Raw genomic sequence first — 12,156 nt, forward strand, 5'->3', positions numbered from 1 at the left:
ATGACATTACTGAAACATCTCTGACACTGACATACATAATTCTAAAAGTATTTTTTAAGGCTGTGTTTATTTTATCTCTATTGAGAGACACCTCAACTAAAATTACAAAAAAAAAAAAGATCACCATTGATAATTAAAAATGTATTAAAGGCTTTGTATCTACTGCTCTTGCACTTTAGAATGTAATGTGTTGTCCAGCCTACTCTGCTCCTGTACTGAACACATTTGTATTTTATAACAGAGTTTGCATTTTCTATTTTTTCCTGCTCCTCTTTTTCAATGAGGAAGTTTGATGTATATTCTAATATTCTAAAGGTGATGAAATCTTATCCTAACCAGGCTATTATCATCTGACTCAGAAGCAGAAGTGATGTATTTTAACTTTTTTAATACTTTTTCTAATAAAGTTAATTATTCACACTTTCAAAAACCACTGCATCTATTTATTACAAATGAGCTGAGCAAAATACAGACTAAAAATATAACTTATTATTGCATTCAGACACAGTCACATTGCTATTTTATATTGAAAAAGACGCAGATTCAAAGTAACTCTGTTTTTATCTTGCATATAAAGGCAACACAGACCCTGGGGCTAATTTTTTTTCCACAGATTATTTAAATACAGCTGAGGATTATAAAAGCATTAAACAGTAATACCTGAAAGGGATTTGCAGCCATTTGGGTTATCAGGCTGTGTTTCATACCCTTCTGCACACAAGCATTTGTAGGTTCCATAAGTATTGATGCATTGCTGGCTACAGGGAAATCCAGATGAACATTCATCAATATCTACACACGTTTTGCCATCATCTTTCAGGAGAAATCCAGGCCAGCATTTGCACTGGGAAAGAAAACCAAATACATTAATTTCTAATTCTGTTTATCACCTGTGTGTACTTACTTCTGAATATGTTAGCATCATAAACTTTTTATGCATCTCATTTTTTCAAGTAACATCTTAATTACTTTGCTGCTTGTATGGTTTACAGGAGGCATATCTTATTTTCTTTTCAAATATTGCTGATGTGATCCTAAGCACCATTTCAAAAAAAAAAAACAAAAAAACAGAAAACACCAAACAAAACCCTGTGGAATGAGTAATTATTCTTTCTACTTTAACTGAAGGAAACGTAAAGCACACCTTTTCAAAAATATATAAAGGATTTTTTCTTGAAAATAATGATGGATGGACCTTTGGAGTTCTTCATTTTCAATTATACATCTGTTTTTTGGTAAAGATAGACAGTTTTTAACTATTTTCCCAGGAATCATTGATACCACCTAGCAATCTATGTAACCAACACAGGAATGTGAATGAGAACTCTTGAGGCCAATCAGAAGATGGATATGAACAATTCTTGTGGGTCTCTTCTAACTCAAAATATTCTCTGATCCTGGCAAGTTTATCACATGCAATGGGAAAGGTGCACAATACAACTGGGCAGAGGGGTTCTGAAAAAAGGGGTATAAATTTTATCTACAGAAGATTTCCTCTCATGTTCCCTCCTACATTATCTGTTTCTCTCTGCAGAGATCCAGGGCGTGCTTTCTCCACCACTCCAACAAGGTTTCTGTTGAACTCAACAGCCCTTGAGTCTCTGTCTCAACCCTCACACTTCCAGAGGGTTGAATTCCTGCAGATCTAAGCCAAGCTGCACAGATTTTATTTAGTTCTCAGTGGGCCAATGTTCAGCTGAAAAGATGAAACTTTGGGAGTGCAGTTAGGTTACTTCAGAGTTAAAACCCTGGAAAAAGTCTTTCTTCTATTTTTAGCTGCTATTTACAGGCTGTTCCTCTCTACTTGTCAAGGCCAAAGAGCAGATTCCAAAAACACCCTCACATGCAGACAATGAACAGTTTTATTCTGTTACTAAGGTGATATAATTTTGTTTAAATATTTCTGTAAGAGTCTCTGTCTTGGGGAAAGAAAAAAAACCAAACCAAAACAAAAAACCAGTATTTCTGCTATTCATTCCTATGCATTGTAAAATTTTTACTCATTGATTTTCAGTACTCTGCATACACCAGTACGATTTGTGGTATTTAAAGCACTGAATGGTCCTTTCCATAGCTTTAAAAATATGAACATTTATAAAATACAATTGGCAATTCTTGGCTTACAGGAAATGAAAATTAGAATGTTCTTATTTTGATGCATAACCTACTTCACTACAAAGAGATACCACACAGTGGGGCTTTTTTATAATCATTAAACACTTAAGAGATAAAAACTCACATTATATCAAACCATATTTTGCAATTATTCACCTTGTATCCAACAGGAAGGTCCTGACAATCTTGGGAACAGCCACTGACTTTCTTACTGAGGCATTCATTAATGTGGCAGCTTTTCTCATCAGACCCATCACTGCAATCTTCTTTGTTATCACAAACCTCACTTTGAGGAATGCACTTGCCATTTTTGCACATAAAAAAAGAGCTGTTACATGACTGCTCTGGAAAACAAAAAATAACACACAACTTGGTGTCATCTCTTAATATTTGGAATTAGTTTTCTCATGGATCATCTGCTGTGTGCATGCAAAAGGAAAAATATTGTGTAAAAATTGAATATTTGTTATTTATTGATAGCTTTATAATAACTTTTCAGTGTCTTTGAAGATTATTCCTCTCCTGGAAAAATGAGTGAAGGCATCAACTTATTAATCCCTCCTACATATTTGTTTTCATATAATGGAGAACCCTCTATATAATCTCTGCACAAAATACAGTTCATGTTTCCAAAAGTTAAAAAAAAACCCATGGGTGCCACCCTCTGTGGATGCTGAGGGGTTTAGGAACACAACTGGCTGAATTCCAAAGCATTCCTTGTCTAATGACCTGCAAATATGTTCTTCCCTGTTTGGCAAAACTTCAGTACATCATTTCAGCTACGTTCAGATCCTTCAAATAACAACTAGAACATTTAAATAAATATAAGGTAGGTGTGCTGCCTCACCTCACAGCAGATGAATGTTTTCTATCAAAATTGGAATAAAGAACTAGGCTACAGTGCAATGAAATGCTAAGGTCTAGACAGAAGAATTGGTCTTTCAGAAAGCCACAGAATAGAACAACAAATGCAGACAAGGACTAATTTCCCTCTCAAAAATCAGTCAGACTTCATCAAATTTATCAATGTAAGCAGGAAATATCAATAAGACCAATAGTATTCAGTCAATAATTTACTAAAAAATTTAAAGCAGTGTTTATTATTTTTAGTGGGAGCAACTTTACATCTCCTTTTATATGAACGCCTTCTGTGTGATGAATATCTGGGACAAAGTAACCATTGTAAGCACAAGCTAGAAACTTTGGAAATTACAATATTAATATCATCTTCTTTTAGCATCAGCAGGAGTTATGAATTAAGGAAGTGTCTGCTGTTTTATTCCATAGGAACTGGTGGCTTGGACTTTGTGAAGTTTGGGATGCTCAGAACACTTCCTCCTTTCAAGACATGAGCAAAATCACCACGAACGGACTGGAAATTTAAGCTATGAGGTTTTTCTGACTTAGGACTCTAAACCATCGCTCTCAAAAAAGAAAGGTCGTGTTCAAAAAATCACAAACCTGAACTTTTGCACTTGGCATTGATAGGTGCTTCATCAGAGTGGTCTGGGCAGTCAAAGTCCCCGTCACATTGCCACTGGGAATTCAGCAGGCAGCGCCCATCAGCACAGGTGAACTCCCCAGGACGACAGCGACGATACCCTACAGAAACAGCAACCACTCACCTCATGTTTGCTCCCACAGTTTCAACACAAAACTCTGCATTTTTGAAGCAACACAACAAAAATTATGTTTTGCTCCATTTAGAGATGCAGAGTGTTGTGCTCATACACCAGCAAAGAGAGAAATCAGCATAAAGAAATCTGTAATATACAGATATTTTCTAGCTATTTTCTGTTGTGGTTCTCATTTCTGGAGCAAATTTAAGAGTAAATAACCGATATAGATTGTAACAGCACAAAACTAGACATGATAATCACCAATTTGTCATGTTGAAGGGGATATTTGCTCTGTATTTTCCATAAATATTATTTATATAGATTAACGTTTGTGAGTATGGCCCAGATATGTTGAGCAGACACTCAGAATATATATATATATATATATATATATATATAAAATATAACAAACCCTAAATTCATGTGAATGCTGAAAATTAAATATTCACATATGGTTATAGTTTATATAATCTAAATGCAGTGATAACCATGACAGATGTGTTTGATTCTTTGATAGGAAAAAACATATATGGAGACAATGACAAAAATACATATAATAAAGATAAACTTACTAAACAAGAAATTCTAGGGCATATTTTTAAAAGTCTCCTAAATATTATTAGCAATCAACTCTAAGACTCTATGGAAAATAATTTGTCACTGTAGTCCCCGATCCAAGTTGATTCCAAGCTTTATTAATTAAAGCATAATTTAAAAGTCAGAATTAAAACAATAAAAAAAAGAAGAGCTTTATTTTTCAGTAATGCCTTAGAGTAGCAGACTCTGAAGAATGCTTTACAGTTAGCAGTGTGAAATTATATTATTTACTCTATGTTTTTTATACTTGCCACATTCCAGGGATTCATCCGATCCATCTCCACAGTCATCATCGTGGTCACAAACAAACTGTTTGGGAATGCAGACTTTGTTATGGCACATGAAAGCATTCTCATCACAAGTGTTATTGGGAGCTAAGGAAAATACAGCACATAAAAAAAAAAAAAAAGAAAGAAATTGAGAACAATCAGATAAACAGCCGATTTTCTTACACAAAGATGAAATGAGAAGTGAATTTGAGGGAATTCGATGGAAATAACCATAACTTTTTAGTCAGATAAGAAGCATCACACAATTCAATACCAGAAAAAGCTACTCATCACAAAGAAAGCTACAGAAGTAAAGATAGCTAAAATCTTCTGTAATCCAAGAAAGAAAAGCTTCAAAAGTCGATACTGTCTATGACTAAACTTAGGTCTGGTTCTGAAGAAAAGAACATTTGGGAAAAAGAGATGTCCTTATATTGGTCTGCTCCTGAACAAATTCTCTTTGAAGTCCACAAACACTCAAAATATATAGAATATACTTATATACCATTTTTGTATATTAAAATAAAAAGCCTCCAATGAAACTATTACTGAACTTCTGACGCTGTTCATGGAAACGTGTCTCAGGTAGACTGGAAGTAACATTTTATAGGGCAAGAGATGTCAGTATCTGAACAATTAGCCAGAATAAACTGAAGACAAAAGTTGCATCTCCCTTCTTGACCCATAACCTCCTTGACATGAGCAGCAGCATTTTCTTCAGGAAGAGCAATAAAACTGCAGAGTCACTGAGGTGTGGATTTTCACCAGTAAACACTGTGGAAATTTTCACCAGTAAACACTGCAAAAAGCCTGTGACATGCAACACATCCTGATCTTCAGCTGGCTGCCTCAGCATGTCAGCCTGAGAAAAGCTGTGAAGGATCCTCTCCACGTGTTCACAGGTGGGTCAGCACTCTTCACCAGCAAAGTGGACATGAAAATAACATGAAATAGCATGAGAATAACTTTTTTTTTTTTTGACATGCAAACCTACCACAGCCCGCTGTGGAGAGCTCGTCGCTCCCGTTGGGACAGTCGCGCTCCCCGTCGCAGAGCCAGTGCTGGGGCACGCAGGCGTGGGAGCCCAGGCAGCTGAAGGTGTCTGCAGCACACGTCACTGAGCCTGGGGACACATGGCAAGGGAGCCCTCAGCACTGAACCATCCCAAATCCCCCGCTGGAATACCCTAGCACATGTTTGTATGCTGACTGGTAATGGTTAGAGGGGCTTATTTTAAAATCTCAGCAATTATTTTGTTCTGCACATTATGATAAATCTACTGGCTGGGATTGTTTTACAGTCAAATTTTCACAGAATTTACAGAATCATTAGGTTGGAAGAGACCTTCAAGATCATTGAGTCCAACCCATCCCCAACACTTCAACTAAATCCTGGCACCCAGTGCCACATCCAGTTTTTTTTTAAGACGTCCAGGGATGGTGACTCCACCACCTCCCCGGGCAGGCCATTCCAGAACTTTATCACCCTTTCTGTGAAAAACTCCTTCCTAATATCCAACCTCTATTTCCCTTGGCACAGCTTGAGGCTGTGTCCTTTGGTTCTGTCAGTGCTGCCTGGAGAAAGAGCCCAACCCCACCTGAGCACAGCCACCTTTCAGGGAGTTCTCGAGTGATGTCACCCTTGAGTCTCCTTTCTCCAGGCTGAACACCCCCAACTTTTGACTGTCTGCTCTTTCTTCCATTCTTTTCATTAATTCATTCTCTTAAATTTCCCATGCTTCATGGAAACTCTCCAGCAGAATAACTTTTTAAACCAGTTTTGGTCAGTAACTTAGGCTGCATGGTTGGACTGACTGGACACAGGAACTGATCAAACCACATGGTCCCTGCATCACCCAACTCTGTGCCAGCAATCCAAAGGCACTCCAAACTTTTGTTAATCAGTCCCACAGAGAATAAAAAAATCTGCATCAAGTACAACATTAGTGGGAGTAAAAAATACCTGACAGCTCTGATCCAACTAACTCAACATATTATTTACCTGACTAATCTCTTTTTTTGGCTATTTTTTATATGTTATACTCAAGGATTAAACTTCCTCCATTTGGAAGCAAAATTTTGCGCAATCTATCACTTAATGTATTCTCTTAGATAACTTAAAAATACTTCACTAAAAAGGAGACAGTGCATTTTATACTAGCTTTAATTCGAATTTAATAATATATTATTTTTTTTTTTAAAATATATCTTATGCAAAAGAGGCAACATTTGCTTATTTAAACTCATTTGACACTTTTTGATATTTCTGGAATTGAACTTCAAGTTAAAAAAATACTGATTTTTTTAAGACTGAAAAATCTGAAGTCATTTTGATCTCTTTTCTCCTTGCAATTCAGATCTGACTACTGTTCCTAAGAAGAAATACAGCCTTAACTCTCCCTTCGTCATACCCAGCGCAGATTTTCCCTCTTTGAGAGAAGGTAAGTGTCCTAAATAATTCATATTTTACCATATTAGGACAGTATAAGTTTTATCTCCACCCCTTTCATTTGCTGACATGTCATTTTTGATTAAGAAACTACTTCAACAAACCACATTTTTTCTCTGTCTATTTAACACTTCTGGTTATCAACAATATTTTAATGTGATTAAACAGTCTGGAAATATGGAATAAATATTGTTTGTTGAATGAACTTTAAGTAAAAGGATTTTTGAAAAGGAATATATCTTTAAATGGTAAAAGCTGAAATTTTAAAAAGAAACTTAAAATACTGACAACGACGGAACTGATTTATAAATATCATCAAATTGTGACAGCGTGACTTGACACAATGTGATTTTCTTTGGAAAAAAATTCAGTAACACATTTCCAGTCCATTAAGCCCTCGAATAAACACAACATTTTCAATTCCTTATGCACCTTGAAGAGTTTGGGAATTTGAGAGGAATATCATCCAGTATAAGCTTACGGCATAGGAAAAAAAAAAAACTAAAACAAAAATGCAATAACTTTAGCGTCTTTGAGCACCTGGTACTCAAATGTAAAACTAAAATGGGGTTTTACATTCCAGCCTGAGAACCAAGAACACCATTGCAGCTTCAGGCCCAAAAAGTGTAAACACCAGCGAATTGAGGAGAGCAAACTGGGAGGATGGGACTGAATCACCTGGAGCTGTAATTGGACAATTGACCCTAATATGTCAAAACTTATAAAAGTGTGAAAACTCGTGATTGGTCGTCCACTTTTGTAACCATTTTGGGTAGAGCCTTGGCCAGGCTCTTGCACTGCCCAAGGTGTATCCTTTGAAGGCCTACTTCATTATTTTAACTCTGTCGAGCCTCTCCTCCAGGTCAGCCTCTTTAGGCATCAAGAGATTTAGACAAATCTTATAGTTCCCATAAAAATTAACCTATCTGCTGGTTGGAGAGGCCTGAGAGAGGAGACCCCCCACACCCTTTGGAGATTCTGTCCTTGTTCCCTGCCCAGTCTCTCCTTTGGAGCATGTGATCTGTCACTATAGGACACGTGAAAACACAATGTGAGCCGCTGCTATTGCAAAGGTGAAAAAGAGGAAGTTTATTTTCTGACTCCAGCATTTATACTTTTCCAAAAGTGACAGTGGATTGGAGGGTGAATGTGCCACCTCTCCAACGACATTGGACAAACTACTAGTACATCAAATTTCTCCGCCTCTATGGAGGAATGGTAAACAATAGATTGTTTACAGAAAGTTGTGTGAGAAAGTTCTCTACAAGAATGTAAACTCAGAAGGTTTTAGAAAATCTTAAGAATCAGGGCAACAGTGATCACCCTCATTAAGCATGATCTGACCCAACGCAGAGCTGAAAAGGTCCAACTCACCACAGACGGCATCGCTCTCATCTAAACCATCTCCGCAGTCGTCCTCGCCATCACAGGTCCACTGCTTGGAGATGCACTTGTTCGCAGAGCAAGCAAACTGATTCCAGGAGCAGGACGAATCTGGGGATGACACCAGGCCCTGCATTTGTTAGGTTCACACCATCACTGCATTCCCTGCTGTTTCAACCACAGTTCAGGATTTTTTGCACTGCTCCTTTCTCTCCTCCCAGTTTCCATGTGTTAAAACACTCCAACTCTGTACAATCCCAATACTGTTATTCAGTATTTTATCAATTTGTCCAAGGGTTTTCATTCACCAACACATTACAAAAAATAAACAGTGACATATTCCAAAAGACATTCCAGTGTTTTCAAATATTTTGTAAGTGGGATGAGGATAAACACTTTAAAAAACTCAAGCCTAGTTTGCATATTTAACAGATGCTACAACTACAGTGAGCTGCTCTATTTGGGTAGTAAGACAGAGAGGGCACAGCTCAAATTTTCCAACCCAGCCTTCCTCCTGATATTCCAGAAGTTAATATGATGTCTTTTAAAGATGGAGTTCTTTTTTTCTCACAAGAAAAATGTCTGTGTGTTTGCTTTATTCTATTTACACTTTTCTATCAATTGAAAATAAGAGCTTCTACATTCAAAATCAGACTGCAAAACTGTCCTAAATCAATGCTATTCTTTCCTGAAAAAAATCAGGTCTTGCATTTTTCCCAGGGTTCTTTCTTTAAGAATAAAGTTTATTTTTGTTGCAACTGATTTTGATGACAACAAATTTTAATATTAACATTAAAAAAGAATTTTAGGTAAGAAATCTGAATTTAAAGGAGAACATTGTAACAGGTATCTCAAAATGGGGAAGAGCAATTAATAGGGAAAAAGCATTGACTTTTTGCCCTCTTGACCCCTTCCTTTTTGCCCTCAAAAATCAGCTAATTAAGTTTACATTATTGTACACAAGTGTACATAACACCTGGAAATGTAAGCACCAATTTATGCTTGAGAAATGTGGCCAACATAAAAGATTCTGATTGCCACAGTGCACAGCACTTCCTAATTTCAAAGTTATGAGATAAAATATACAATGTAAACTGCAAATCAAATATGGAAGCATGTCAGTGGGAACTGGGTCATGAACAGAGTAATTTAAAATGTTCAGTCATGGTAAGAAGTAAAGAAAAAAAACCACAAAAAACTGAAAAAAAACCCCAAAATTCAGGTTTTATTTAAAAGGGGAATAGAAAAATGTGACACTGCTTTCTGGTACAATTTCAATACAAAAATAATCCATTCAGGTAATCCATACAAATTGAAAATTCCAGCTCTCACTAGGAGTAAAACCAACCTGCTTTGTGTCTCAGTTAGGTAAAAATTAAGAATCTGAAAAGATCTGAGACAGAACAGACCCTTAACCCAGTACACAGCTCATGTTCTATTTTATTTACATCGCTTTTGTCATTACTTTAAACAATTATATCTGTGTGGCCTCTGATGCAAAGCAATGCCTTCTTTGAGGTTTGGGTATTTCCTGCTGGGCTCCACATACTGACTAAAATTCAGTATATATGTAAAACTCTTCTAATGAGGAGATGTGAAGAATTAGTAGAATTATTAAATATTAAAGTAATAGAAAACCCTGTATATAAATATATCCTTAAGAGAGAAAAAATAAATTAAAGGGCTTTCATTCAGGCATGAAATAGAATTTAAGGTATTGGCAGTATGAAGTTTTAGAGTTGAATCTTAAAACATAGCATTAAAGACATTTTTATAGAATCTCTGAGATGTAAATGCACACTCCTTTGTTTCCAAAGTGCATTAGTGACTAGAGGGATACAAATAAGACAAAATGCTCACCACAGTGCAATTCATCTACTCCGTCCTCACAGTCTTTCTGCCCATCACAAAGCCAGGTGGTCAGAATACATCTTCCACTAGGACAACCAAAATAATTTTCTTCACATGTGGGTTTGTTTTGAACTGTGATAAAATAAAGAATGTAATGTAAAATGGTCTCTACTAGTATGATTAGGAGCCTAATACATTTCTGCTAAATTTCTGAATACTGATGGACAAAGTGTTTATGTCTAAAAATGGAAAAAAATAATTTGTGATTATAAAAAAAAAAAAGTGATAGATAAGTAGTTTAATGAATAGGTAGTTTAGTGAGCAAAAATAGTTATTTTTTATTTTTTTAGAGAAGAATCAGAGCACAGCTTCAAACTAAATCAAAAGGTTTAGAGAGGAAAGTAGTTCAGTTTACAGGTTTTGAGGTCAGGCAGGTCAGCATTGCTTGTTGTTTTACACCAGCTGAAGAAATTGCCCTTCTGAACTTTCTGCTGTCATTTACAAGATAATTTAATTGTGGCAGTATTTTTGTCACCAGGAGAAGCCACAAATCTCATGCATTCACTGACTAACAGGAGCTACACCAGTGATGCTGGAGCCAGAGGTTTAGACTTGGTCAGAAATTAAAGTTTTCCTCTGTCTTTTTAATTTTGTTGAGTCAGAAAGTAATTTAAAATTTGAGTTTTATGAATGATTAAGAAACGAGGTGTGAGGAAAGAAAACATGCCATATGTAGAGTTTCATGATGCAAGCAGAAATATTAGTCTAATCACAGCTTAATTTCAAAATCTTAAGCAAGGTCCTGGGAAAACCCAGGATGGAATTCCAAGCACTGGAGACCACTGAAACTCTCTGCCATGGTTTTCATTATTTTTTCAGTGCACTGGATTTGTTTTCAGCCTCTTCTCTTTTGAAAGGAGAGGTAAAGTAAACATTTATGGCTTCTACAGCTGTATGAATGAAAAAAAACCAATAAAGACTAAAGAAAGTGGAACATCTGTGATGACTTGGTAGATATTAAGGATTCCCTAAACATAGCTACCTACCATGAATATTTTGCTGTAATTTTCAGTAAGAACAGTGACACTGAACCAAACTGCTAATGGGAATTGCAATATTCATAACAGAAACAATACTCAAAAACTTAATGTGCCAGAGCTGGTCAGTTTTGAATGAAATGGCAAAGGAAATCACATGTAGGCTGAGTGGGAATGGTATTGCTTCCAAGTAAAGGGAGGAATGATCCAGGCAATTAGTCACACATTAAAATGATGGAACATTTTGGCACTCATTTGGAATTCAGAAAGAAGTAATACAAATAAATGGACAATGGAATAAAATGCACATTAGTGTACTTATGCAACATTAGTTTACCGAAGCTGTAGCACACTGCTCTCAACATTTTCCTTGTTATGGAAAAAGATCCCTTTCTTTGTCTAAAAATACAGCAAGTTAAGCCATTTTGACCTTAAAGTAGTGTTATAAACAATAAATTCTACATAATTAAGGGAAAATCTAGAGAATGTAGAGAATAGAATGGAAACTCTAAGTTAATATGCAACTATTTTATAGGACTGATAGAAGATCTTAATGACAGGTTGGCTGACAGTACTGCTGAAGTCCCAGATTCCTCTGGATCCTGGTAATATTTTTGTCAATAAATTTGGCACAATGGCTATGAGAATTCTAATAGAGACTTCTGGTGACACAACAGGATTATTACATAGAAAAAGAGAATATTAAATGGAAATAATCATATTTTGTCCACTACTATGCAAAAATTGGATGGCATGGAACAAGATAGAATGAGAAGTTTTAATTTTACAAATGAATAAAATGTATTATTTAATAAATATTTACTTTTATTTAACTCT

The 12,156-nt window shown here is 35.9% G+C and overlaps 1 protein-coding gene across 4 annotated transcripts in view; it reads right to left on the reverse strand.

Annotated features, from left to right (window-relative positions):
* LRP1B (LDL receptor related protein 1B) overlaps positions 1-12,156 on the reverse strand; it is a 630,666-nt gene that overhangs the window by 102,215 nt on the left and 516,295 nt on the right. For all 4 annotated transcript variants that reach the window (XM_041717598.2, XM_032749504.3, XM_072931733.1 and 1 more), the window contains 7 exons: positions 10,292-10,414; positions 8,423-8,542; positions 5,595-5,723; positions 4,583-4,705; positions 3,577-3,717; positions 2,272-2,459; positions 661-844 (listed from right to left, as the gene is read on the reverse strand). In XM_041717598.2, the coding sequence (XP_041573532.2) occupies positions 661-844; positions 2,272-2,459; positions 3,577-3,717; positions 4,583-4,705; positions 5,595-5,723; positions 8,423-8,542; positions 10,292-10,414 (1,008 nt within the window). The remainder of the gene's footprint in view (positions 1-660; positions 845-2,271; positions 2,460-3,576; positions 3,718-4,582; positions 4,706-5,594; positions 5,724-8,422; positions 8,543-10,291; positions 10,415-12,156) is intronic.

Source organism: Taeniopygia guttata, chromosome 7 (assembly GCF_048771995.1).
Source record: "Taeniopygia guttata chromosome 7, bTaeGut7.mat, whole genome shotgun sequence".
NCBI classification, from domain to species: Eukaryota; Metazoa; Chordata; class Aves; order Passeriformes; family Estrildidae; genus Taeniopygia; species Taeniopygia guttata.